General features: G+C 37.4%; 1 protein-coding gene across 4 annotated transcripts in view; it reads left to right on the top strand.

The window, feature by feature from the left end:
* Positions 1–12,911, top strand: part of RAB3GAP2 (RAB3 GTPase activating non-catalytic protein subunit 2) — a 110,183-nt gene that overhangs the window by 72,729 nt on the left and 24,543 nt on the right. For all 4 annotated transcript variants that reach the window (XM_078356494.1, XM_078356492.1, XM_078356493.1 and 1 more), the window contains 6 exons: positions 679–769; positions 2,530–2,657; positions 4,033–4,246; positions 4,613–4,710; positions 11,028–11,133; positions 12,074–12,234. In XM_078356494.1, the coding sequence (XP_078212620.1) occupies positions 679–769; positions 2,530–2,657; positions 4,033–4,246; positions 4,613–4,710; positions 11,028–11,133; positions 12,074–12,234 (798 nt within the window). The remainder of the gene's footprint in view (positions 1–678; positions 770–2,529; positions 2,658–4,032; positions 4,247–4,612; positions 4,711–11,027; positions 11,134–12,073; positions 12,235–12,911) is intronic.

The following is a 12,911-nucleotide window of genomic DNA, read 5'->3' as shown; positions in this document are numbered from 1 at the left end:
TTGTCTCATCCTACATTCTCAGCCTGCTTTTTAAACTATTTAATCTCATTGATTAAAATCCAATGTAATGTGCTAATATGAAAGGATAAATATGACCTTTATCTGCTGTGTCTGACTCATTGATGTTTCTGCTACTTGCTACTTTAGGCATGAAGAGAGATTTTGGGACTTGTTATGAATAATCTTAAATATCTGTGGGGGTGAGGAGAGGGAGGTAGGGTAGGGTAGGTACTGTATCTATCTAGCATGGCCTGTACATTCTGTCTGCCATCACAAATGCAGTAATGAATCTATAACTAAGTTGTTGGCAACTTTTGTTATTGATGTGTCAATAACCTCTGCTTTTCATTTATGCTTAGATAGTATAGGCAAATTCAAACTCTTCTTTTGGTAAATATCTTATCTTTGTTCCTGTTTGGATTTGGCTATTCTGTTAAGTAGCTGTTGCCTTTTAGTTGTTTTATTCTCAGCCTGGACTTTTTGTCATTTATATCATATTTGGTGACATGAAGTTGATTGTATATTACTTCACAATGCAACTTGAGATGTAAGGTATGTACACTAAAACATCTTAAATATAGAGCTTCCCTTTGAAATTTGTGAAAGTACGGGCATAAATACAAGATAAAAAAATCATTGCATTATAATTACTAGAGTTATTCAATATCTTTCTTCTAGGCTTTGGAAAGCATTTTGGCAAGTGAACGTTTACCATTTTTTTGCCTTAGAAACATCACTCAGACTTTAATGGACACTTTAAAAAATCAAGGTAATAGAGTTTGTACTGAGAGGAGGTTATGTTCTCAACTCAAATTTTGTAATGCTGATTATAGAAAGCTACTGACTTTATGATACCATCATGTTACTTTAATATGGAAGATATATATATACACATATATATATATAAAGATATATATAAAGATGTTACTTTAATATGGAAGATATATATAGATATAGATATAGATATGAAATGAGGAATCTTATTTATTCCCTGTTTAATGTATGTAGTTGATGTTCATCTAAGCTGTCTGTGAATGTGTTGACTGTTTGTTATTGGAAAGGTTTTTTTTTAATTGTGAGGAACGATGTCAGTATAGAATAAGTTGTTTTTCTTATCTAGCTGTAGAACACCGTGAAAGCCATTGGAATGAAGGGGAAGTTGTCTGGTGGTATGGGAAAAGCAGCCAAGTTCTCTTGCTGCCGTTGTCTTTTCTTTGGCTTCACAAGAGGGAACAGATTTCTCTAGGGGGGCACATAGTGTCATTTAGATCAAGATAATAATAAAAAATATTTGTACTTTGTATTAATGTTCTATTAGTGTATAACATCTGTATTTTCCCATCAGTTTCCCTCATGAACAGAGTTAAGGACTTCCAGAATCACAGACAACAATCAGATTGTTAGTTCTGAATTTTCTGATCATTTTTTGCTGCTCAAAATTTGTCTGTACCATCACATTATTCTTTAAAATCAATCAATCAGTCAGTCAAAATGTATTTGTCTGAAAAAGGATTACCCTTGAAACTGGGGTTGTAACAGCATATTCTATCCAACTGAACTAGTAAAAATTCAATTTATTCTTAATTCCTGGCGTCAGTTAAATTATCGTGTTCAGTGGACTGGGGTCATCTGGCTGTGACTCTTGCTTGTCATATTAATTGTGTAAAACCAGCCTTGTGTTTGAATTACGCGTGAGCCAGTGTAGAGTGGCTTACTCAACACGTTCTAATTTGTTCTTTCAGGGCTTCAAGCGTCCTAATTTTGAGACTCTTGTTCAACCTTTTTTTAACAGCTACATAAAACTGACATTGGCAAATAGTGAACTCCTTTAGTGTATACCACTTGTCAGAAATAAACACCTCTTTTTAAAAACATAGCATACTTAAAGCCCTCCTACCCCTCAAGGCATTAACAAAATCCCAAAATGTGGTAAGTGAGCAGTTACCTTTCACTCGTCTGGTAGTAAACCAGATACCGTTGTTGGAGATGTATAAAATCATCAGTTTCAAGCTCCGTGTAAAATTAAGATTCCTAAAAACTTTAATTATTTTGTATGGTCAGTTTCATTATGGCTCTAAGAACTTGGAACAATATTCCATGATACTATATTTAAAATAAGATTTGGGGGGATTTTCAGTGTCTCCCTTTTTAAAGAATAAATAGTTGTTTTATATTAGATGTAAATATTGATATACTATATGAATTATGGAGTCAGGGAAAATCTTTTCAAAGGTATTTTCAGATAATTTCTTTAAATTTTAAGTAATAGATGAAGATACTTCTGCCTTCTTTTCTTTCTTTTTTATCCCCCTACTTTTAGAGCATTTCATTTTATTTACAAAGTTAGATATTTTGTCATGACATAAAAATTATCTTTGCTTTCAAAATCTGGTATAGCTTAAGCATCTCAATATTTAATACATCAGAGCATCAGAGAATTATGTAATATTGAGAGATGTAATGAAAGAAAAGCCTGTTCATGAGTCTGTTAAGCATGTGTCTTAAATATACTTTTTCTTCTGCCTTTAGAACTTGAGTCTGTTGACGAAGGATTGCTGCAGTTTTGTGCCAATAAACTAAAATTGCTGCAACTTTATGAGGCTGTCAGTGAGTTAAATTCTAGCGATTTTCATTTAGACACACCATTCTCTGATAATGTGAGTAATCCCAAATTTTACATTATATAAAATAATCTCTCTGATTAGTTTTACTTTTTAAAATCAGCAGTAAAAAGCTGAAAATTAAGAATTTTTTTGACAGGGTACAGTGGCTCACGCCTGTAATCCCAGCACTTTGGGAGGCCGAGGTGGGCAGATCACAGATCAGGAGATCGAGACCATCCTGTCCAACATGGTGAAACCCCGTCTCTACTAAAAATACAAAAATTAGCTGGGCGTGGTGGCATGTGCCTGTGATCCTAGCTACTCGGGAGTCTGAGACAGGAGAATCACTTGAACCCAGGAGGCGGAGGTTGCAGTGAGCTGAGATTGTGCCACTGCACTCCATCCTGGGCCACAGAGTGAATGAGACTTTGTCTCAAAAAGAAAAATAAAAAGAATTTTTTTAAAACTTTAAATGTGTATTTTCTTTACCAAGCCTCCTGGTAGCTCTCTGTACCTTTCTGCTAAATTTACATTATTTTTACAAGTGCTGAGATTTGAGGCATGAGCCACTATGCCCATCCATGGTATTTTTTTGTACATATGGTATATAAAAATAATTTGAAAGCCTAGCAGGTTATATCCCTGAGAGCCGCATACAGGACTTATATGTAGATAAAATAAGAAATGTTTTTCTATGTTTTTATTTTATAGTGTTTATACTGCTTGATAACTAAGCATTTAAATTCAAATATTTAGTTTCCTCAGAATGGTAAGAGTTGCATTTGACACGCTTTTACCTTTTTTTCTGATTATATAGCATTATAAGTTTATTAAAATTGTAGCATTTGCCAGGGCATAGTGGCTCACACCTGTAATCCCAACACTTTGGGAAGCTGAGGTGGGAGTATCACATGAGCCCAGGAGTTTGAGACCAGCCTGTGCAACACAGTGGGACCCTGTCTCTACAAAAAAAAAAAAAAAAAAAAAAAATTTTTTTTTAGTTAACTGAATGTGGTGGCACACACTTGTGGTCCCAGCTACTCAAGTGGCTGAGGCAGGAGGATTACTTGAGCTCAAGAAGTCAAGGCTACAGTGAACCATGATCGTGCCAAGGCACTCCAGCCTGGGTAACAAAATGAGACCCTATCTTACAAAAAAAAAAAAAAACTAACATTCTAGAAGAGAATAGAGTACCCTTAAGAAATATGCTAAAATGGTACCTCTAGTGGTATGTAGTGTTTCAAGATTATTTAAAGAACCTACTCATGAAATGTGATTTGTAAGTAAAGTTTTAAGCAGAATATATGATAGCTATTATATTAATTAAAAAGTCAATTTTTTGCCAACAGCTTTGAATTTCAGTTCAGATAATGTGGTTGATAGATGTGGAATGTTGTTGTGTTTATTGTTTTTGTTCTCTCTTTTAAAGGACTTGGCTGTGTTACTAAGGCTTGATGAAAAAGAACTGCTTAAGCTCCAGGTATTACTAGAGAAATACAAGCAAGAGAACACCAGGACAAATGTTCGATTTTCTGATGATAAAGATGGTGTGTTACCTGTAAAAACATTTTTGGAATATTTAGAATATGAAAAGGATGTGCTCAACATAAAGAAGATAAGTGAAGAGGAATATGTGGCTTTAGGTACGTAAAATAATACACTGTTCTTTGTATCCTTCCTCTTTTAGAAGAAAGCATGTTAGGAACATAACAGCATCTCAGAGATTCAGTTTGTTTTGAAATTTAATCAATGAAAGGATTTAATGTACTGTATTTTTTGGCCAACAAAAGATACTCTGATCTCAACAGGTTGTATTAATAAGTTTACTAAAGAGACAGCACTAGATCATTATTTGCTTTCTGCTTTAATAAATCAAGCAAATTGCACCATTAATTTATCTGTCCTCATAATGTTTTGCTTCTCTAGAATTCCAGATTGTGATTCAGTAAGATTGTTAGTCCAAATGGTAAGTAGTCATTGATTGATGTGCTTTGTTTTTGTTCTACCAGGCACTTTCTTTTTTTGGAAGTGTTTGCATGGAGAAAGCTCCACTGAGGATATGTGTCACACTTTGGAGTCGGCGGGACTTAGCCCTCAGCTGTTGTTGGTAAGGTGTTTTTTGGTTGCTGGATGCTGTTCTTCCTTGTGAATATCACCCAGAAGTGTCAGTCTTCTTTTTTTTTTTTTAACCATTTTCTTTTAGGATATCGTAGAATGATATCCTAAACGTGATCAAATGACATTCTAAAAAAGAAACTTTAAATCAACATATTTAATAGAGTAACATTGTTTTATTTTTCTTATACCCTGTAAAAAAATTTTTTCTTTTTCTTTTACTTTGAGAGAGAGAGAGTCTTGCTCTGTCACCCAGGCTGGTGTACAATGGTGTGATCATAGCTCACCGCAGCCTCAACCTCCTTGGCTCAAGCCATCCTCCCACCTCAGCCTCCTGAGTAGCTGGGACTACAGGCACATGCCGTTACGCCAGGCATTTTTTTTTTTTTGCTTTCATAGAGATGGGGGTCTTGCTATGTTGCCCAGGCTGTCTCAGACTCCTGCATTGAAGTGATTCTCCCTGCTTTACCACTGAAAGCTTTTGGATTACAGACAAGAACCACTGTGCCTGGCCAATTTTCTGTAAATGTTAAAAAGCATATTCTGTAGTTGGCCTAAAGTAAATTTAGAATCTGTATGTATGCATTTACAGTAGAATTGGATCATCAGTAAGAAACTGTCATGTTACAATGAGAAAGATCTTACAAACAAAATAAACTTCCCTTAAAGCAACGTGAAAATGTTATCAAACATTTTCAAACTTTAAATATCTATTAGAATGTAATCTCTAATATAACAAATATAAAACAAAAGAATCATCCAAGGAGAAAACACAACACGAAATTTTTGCCCTTTCTGAAAAAAAAGGAAAGTTACCCCATATTCCTTGTTCTTTTTTGTTATTACTTATCCCCTACACATATACGCATACACAGCTGTCCCTCAGCACCCATGGAAGATTGGTTCCAGGAAACTCCCCCACCATACCAAAATCCATGGATACAGAAGGTCCTCATATAAAATGGTGTAGTAAAAAATTAGCCAGAAATGGTGGCATGTCCCTGTAGTCCCGGCTACTCAAGAGGCTGAGGCATGAGGATCCCTTGAATCACGGAGGTCAGGGATATGCTATGATTGCACCTCTACACTCCAGCCAGTCTCTAAAATATAAACAAAAAAGTTAAGTATTTGCATGTAACCTATGCACATCTCCCGTATACCTTATATCCCATATACCTTAAATCATACCTAGATTACGTATAATACCTTATGCAACATAAATGCTGTTCAAATTATTGTTAAACTGTATTGTTGAGGGAATAATGACAAGAAAAAAGTCTGTATATGTTCAGTACAGATGCAACCATCCATCTTTTTTCCCTGAATATTTTTGACTCAGTTGATTGCATACACGGATGTGGAATGCATGGATACAGAGGGCCAAGGGCACACTCTTTCATACCCCTCCATTCACGTGTTGTATTTTGGCCTCCATTCATATGTTAAATGTTAGAATTTGGGGATCCTACCTCTGTGAGCTTGTTGACTGTTTAATGTATTCTTTTATTATGTATGTGTCTGGTTTTGGTATCAGGATAATGCTGGCCTCATAAAATGAGTTTGGAAGCATTCTCTTCTCTTCAGTGTTGTGAAACAGTTTGAGTATAATTGATACTAGTTGTTCCTCAAATGTTTGAAAGAATTCAACGAGAAATTCATCAGATCCTGGGCTTTCCTGTGGTGGGAGACTTTTTAGGACTGCTTCTGTCTCGTTACTCATTACTGGTTTGTTGAGGTTTTCTGTTTGTCTGATGTTGTTGGCATAAAGCTGTTCATAATGGTCTCTAATGACCCTTTGTGATTATCTGGTATCAGTTGTAATGTTTTCTTTTTTGTCTCTGATTTTGTTTATTTGAGTCTTTTCCCTTTTTTTTTTTTTTTAGTCTAACTAAAGGTTTGTTGATTTTGTTTATCTTTTTTAATAAAACAACTTTTTGCAGCCGGGCACGGTGGCTCATTCCTATAATCCCAGCACTTTGGGAGGCTGAGGCTGGTGAATCACGAGGTCAACAGATCGAGACCATCCTGGTCAACAAGGTGAAACCCCGTCTCTACTAAAAATACAAAAATTAGCTGGGCGTGGTGGCACGTGCCTGTAGTCCCAGCTGCTCAGGAGGCTGAGGCAGGAGAATTGCCTGAACCCAGGAGGCGGAGGTTGCGGTGAGCCAAGATCGTGCCATTGCACTCCAGCCTGGGTAACAACAGCGAAGCTCCGTCTCAAAAAAAAAAGAGAAACAAAACAGCTTTTTTGTTCTTTTGTAATTTTTTTAAGTCTCAAATTCACTTACTTCTGCTTGATCTTAATTACTTCTTTTACTAATTGTGCGTTGGTTGGTTCTAATTTTTCCAGTTTATTGAGCTGCTCGTTGTTAGATTGCTCATTTGGAGTCTTTTTTTTCCTCAGGTGTTTATTGCTATAGACTTCCCTCTTAGCATGCCATTTGCCGCATTCATTGTTTTGGTATGTTGTATTTCCGTTTTTATTTTTATCAAGACATTTTTAAATGTTTTTTTTAGTTGCTTTTTTTTGGTCTCATTGGTTGTTCAGAAGCATGTTGTTTAATATCTATGTTTTGCAGTTTCCAAAGTTCCTCTTGTTACTGATTTCTAGTATTATTCTGTTGGGGTCAGAAAAATTCTTGGTATGATTTTGACCTTTTGCAATTTGTTGAGACTTGTTTTGTGGTAAACATACGGTCTGTCCTGAAGAGTATTTTATGTGCTGATGAAAAGAATGTGTATTCTGCAGCAGCAAGTGAAATTTTCTATGGATGTCTATTAGGTCCATATGGTCTAGTATGTAGTTTAACTCTGATGTTTCTTTGTTGATGTTCATTCCTGAAAGTGAGATTGAAGACCCCTATTATTACTGTATTGAAGTCTGTCTCTCCCTTTAGATATATTAATATTTGCTTTATATATTTGCGTGCTGCACTGTTGGGTGTATACATACTTAACTATTGATAGATCCTCTTGCTGAATTGACTCTTTCATCATTATATAGTTACCGTCTTGCACCCTCCCTTTTTTTTTGAGACAGAGTCTCACTGTCACCCAGGTGGGAGTGCAGTGTCACAATCTTGGCTCACTGCATCCTCCACCTCCCAGGTTGAAGGGATTCTCCTGCCTCGACCTCCCCTGTCTCTTTTTATAGTTTTCAACTTAAAGTCTGTTCTTTCAGATATATGTATGGTTTCTGCTCTTTTTTGGTTTTACTTTTTATGGAATATTTTTTTTAATTCCTTCACTTTCAGTCTATGTTTGTCTTTATAAATGAAGTGAGTTTCTTATATGCAGTATATGCTTGGATTTTGTTTTTTAATCCATTCGGTCACTCTGTGATTTTTTATTATTATTTTTGTTCCTGGGTCTAAGCAATTCTCTCATCTCAGGCTTCCAGTTAGCCAGGACTATAGGTGCATACCACTGTACCCAACTCACTCTGTGTCTTTTAGTTGGTGAATTTAGCCCACTTACATTCAGTATTACTAGGTAAGGTCTTACTCCTGCTATTTTCTCACTTGTTTATTAGTTGTTGTGTAACTCCTCTTTTTTTCTGCTTTTTTTTTTTTTTGATGGTAAAATGATTTTCTCTTGTAGTATGTTTCAATTCGTTGCTTTTGATAGTGTATTGCTTTTTTTAGTGTATCTATGGTAGGCTTTGCGCTGTGATTCCCATGAAGCTTAAAACAAAGTCCTAGTTACAACAAGTATTTAAAACTGATACCAACTTAACTTCGATTGCAAAAAAGGAGCAAACAAACCATAAAAAGAAACCTATACAGATTAACTCCCTTCTCCCTGCATTTTAGCATTTTTGATATCATCATTTTACATTATTTATATTGTCTCAAGAAATTGTTATGATTTTTTGATAGTTTTTTCTTTAGTCTTCTTACTCAAGATATACGTGGTTTAAACACCATGATTACAATACTGGTACAGCAATCACATTAGCATCATTTTCCTTCAGTGTGGAGAGCTCCCTTTAGTGTCTGAGAGATTACATGTTTCTTGTAGGATAGGTCTGATAGCAGTAAATTCCCTCAGCTTTCATTTGTCTCAGGAAATCTTTTATTTCCCTTTCATTCCTGAGGAATAACTTTGCTGGGTACAGTATTTTTAGGTGGCAGTTTTTTTCCTTGAACCCTCTGAACGTATTATCCTCTCGGCCTGTAAGATTTCTGTTGAGAAATCTGCTACCAAACATATTGGGTCTATCTTATATGTTATTTGCTTCTATTATCTTGCCATTTTCTAAATTCTCTCTTTGTCTTTGACCTGTATGAGTTTGTAAATTCGAGTATTCTTGTTTGTATTAACTCAGATTGGTGACCCTTGACCTTGTTATACCTGTACATGTGTATCTTCTGGTTTGGAAAGTTTTCTGTTATTACTTATGTGAGTCAACTTTCTACTCCTTTGTCTTTCTCAGTTCTCTCTTTAACTTCAGTAACCCCAAATTTGCTCTTCTGATGTTGTTTTGTATATAGGCCTTGTTCATTCCTTTTCATTCATTTCTTTCTTCTCCTCTGACTATGTATTTTCAAATAGTCTATCAACAAATTCACTGATTCTTTTGTTTGATCACTACTACTATTGATGCTCTCTACTGCATTTTTCATTTTATTTATTTTTCACCTCTAAGGTTTCTATTTGATTTTGTCATTAGTATTTCAAACTTTCTAAAATTTCTCTGATACAGTTCTTAATAGATTGTATGTGTTTTCTTGAAGTTTGTTGAACTTCCTCGAACAGCTGTTGTGAATTCTTTGTCTTAGAGCTCACACATCTCCTTCACTTTAGGTTCTGTCTCTGGTGCCTTACTTTGTCAATGTGGTGAGGTCATGTTTCCCTGAATGTTCTTGATGCTTGTTGAAGTATAGTGGTATCTCTGCATCGATATATTAGGTATTTACTTTAGTCTTCACAGTCTGGCTTTGTTTTTACTTGGCCTTCCAGGGATTCTAAGCTGACTAACGATTACATTCCCTGAGCTTGTGCCCAGTGCAGCTGTCTCAGTACTAGACGACACTCTAAGCCCAGGCTTGCTGCAGGTTTCTCAAGAGCTCTGAGGTTTATGTGGCTTTCCAGCCTTCATGGACTGAGGGAAGACCCAAGAAGGGTGCTGATGCTCTGTGGGAATGCTGGCCAGGGACCTGAATCCAGAAAACTGTCCTCGTGGCCCAGACACGTGTGCATCTGCATCCTAGCAGGTCTCTGTACAGGTGGATGGGTCCCCAGCTGCAGTGAGAGGTGGTAGAAGTGAGACTGGACCCCTTCAGGATCTGTGTGAAAAGGAGGCTGGCCGGCCTGTTTTGTTGGCTCAGATGGGTATGTGTCACCCAGCAGGTTCCTGCACAAGTGAGGTAATTCCTTGACTGCAACAGGAGGGGCTCGAGCTGAGACTGGGCCCTCTCAAGATCAGCTGTGGGAATGGAGGCTGGTGTGTCTCATGTTGGCTCAGAGAGGGGTATCTTCCAGCAAGTTCCTGCACAGATAGGATAGTTCTCCAACTGCGGTGAGAGGGATAGTTCTCCAACTGCAGTGAGAGGGCCCTGAGCTGAGATCCCCTTAGGAATGAGACAGAGGTTGGCGAGCCTGTCAGGGAGCCTCTGACTCCTGAGCTGAGAGATCTGGGTGAGTGTCTCAGTCAAACCCTCCAACCAGTGGGGCACCTCGTTAATTAACAGCAAATCGGCCAGGCGTGGTGGCTTACGCCTATAATCCCAGCACTCTGGGAGACCGAGGTAGGCAGGTCACCTGAGATCAGGAGTTCAAGACCAGCCTGACCAACATGGAGAAACCCCATTTCTACTAATAATACAAAAAAATTAGCCAGGTGTGGTGGCACATGCCTGTTATCCCAGATATGTGGGAGGCTGAGGCAGGAGAATCACTTGAACCCAGGAAGCGGAGGTTGCAGTGAGCTGAGATCGCCCCATTTCACTCCAGCTTGGGCAACAAGAGCGAAACTCCATCTCAAAAAAAAAAAGCAAATCTATGCTCACGTAGTAGTAACTCCTTTCTGATAATATGCTCCTTAATAGAGATTTGGATTGGAAGGCAGTGCTTAACAAAGAATTGTTGGAAACAGTGAAGTTTAAATAGACAACAGGTTGTAATCCCTTAGGTAGACAAAGTACCTCGTTCTCCCTCTCATATTGCATGATACAGCAAGCTACCACTTACTTTTTCACCTCAAGAAGCTGCATCATCCATATGCATGCATTTGCTGTCTAGGAAAGTATAAGATTTTGTCTATGTTAAATTTTTTTTAGACTGAAAAAGATTTAAATTTGATTTCAGTCTCTGCTCCTGAGTGTTTGGCTTTCTAAGGAAAAGGATATTTTGGATGAACCGCAGTCTATCTGCTGTCTTCATAAAATGCTGTCTCTCCTGAGCAAGATGAAAGGTAGGATGCTAGTGCATGTCGTAGTTCAGAATCGCAGGATTTTCGCTAATGCTCTCATAAGCAAAGTTTAGTGTTTGAAATGTCACAAAAAGATGGGAGAGTCGATAGGACTCCTTGTTAGTCCCTTAACAAAAGGAGTCTATAGTGTACAGAACGTTTCACGATGGAGATTCTTTTATGTATTAATAGAATACTCTTAATGCATTTGACTTATGTTTTAATTTATGAAATTTTACATTTTGTATCATCATAAAAATAATACGATTTGAACAATACATCTTAACTCAGCAAGGCAAATGGAATGGTCTTCAGGGGAGGTAATGTTTTCCTTGTTACTTTTTATATGATTATCAGAATATTAATCTATTAAAATATTCGGGCCAGGCACAGTGGCTCATACCTGTAATCCCAGCACTTTGGGAGGCCGAGGTGGGCAGATCACGAGGTCAAGAGATGAAGACCATCCTAGCTAACATGGTGAAACCCCATCACTACTAAAAATACAAAAAAATAGCTAGGCGTGGTGGCGGGCACCTGTAATCCCAGCTACTCAGGAGGCTGAGGCAGGAGAATCGCTTGAACCCAGGAGGTGGACGTTGCAGTCAGCTGAGATCACATCACTGCACTATAGCCTGGGTGACAGAGTGAGACTCTGTCTCAAAAAAAAAAAAAAAAAAATTCAGTAGTTTTCAATAATGATGAAATATTCCAAATAAGGATTTAATATTGATTCAGAACAAAGATGACTAAAAGATCATAAATAAATGGAATAGAAATGTTCTGAATAAAATAGATTGTTAGATTTATTTTCCGCTTCATTGAGAAATAACAAAACACATCAGTAGGGAGCTTAGTTTTAACATTATGTTTAACATAAATGGTTATACCAAAGAAATAGAAGAGTAAGAGTTTATTTTTGAGTTTTCTCCTGTCCCTATAGTGGCCATCGATGAGGCCTGGGATTCTCAGTCTGTGTCACCATGGTGGCAGCAGATGCGCACAGCCTGTATTCAGTCTGAGAACAGTGGAGCTGCTCTATTGTCTGCACATGTTGGACTTTCTGTTGCTGCACAGATATCAAACCACATGACAGAGAAAAAAGTAAGTGGGCAAAGGTTTGGCTTTGATCTGTACACAGCCATAGGCTAAGGGGATGCTTTCCTTTTCTGGTTTTTTTTTGTTTGTTTGTTTGTTTTTGGGATCAGGGAAAAGGATGAGAGGTGCTCCCTGTAATTTGTTTATTCAGCACGATGCCACCCATACTTGCACTTAACAGTTGCCAATGGCAGTATCCTACTGCGTTTTTCTCCTCATCTCTTGAGGACTCACATTTCCTTTACAGCTCATGGTGGATGAAATAATTTTTTCCAGGGGGATGTTACATTCGTTTAGATGAGACACCTGAACAGGTCTGTGGAGAGTCACTTAACATTGTCAGTCACTGTTGTTTATCGGCTCAATTTAATATTGCCTTCTTTAAATGTTCTTTATGATGGGGAGAGGGGAAATTTCATACTTTTTTTAAGTTGAAGAGTGTATTCTGAAGAGACATAAGTATTTTGATGGGTACTGAGAGACAAAGCTGTGGCCCTTGCCAAAGATGGCCCAGAAAACTTCGACATGTACTCTGGTTGAATCGGGGTCATTAGTGCAGGACTCCTTATAAATATCTGAAGTCACCGTCCTTGCCCATGAGTCTCCAGTCTACTCCTGACCCTCATGTTTCATCCAACCCAGTAGTAATACTTGTAAAATAGCATTTATGTGTTGCTTTGTGA

This window comes from Callithrix jacchus, chromosome 19 (assembly GCF_049354715.1).
Source record: "Callithrix jacchus isolate 240 chromosome 19, calJac240_pri, whole genome shotgun sequence".
Taxonomy (NCBI): Eukaryota; Metazoa; Chordata; class Mammalia; order Primates; family Cebidae; genus Callithrix; species Callithrix jacchus.
Note: the sequence above shows the minus strand (reverse complement) of the source record. Positions and strands in the feature narration are given on the sequence as shown.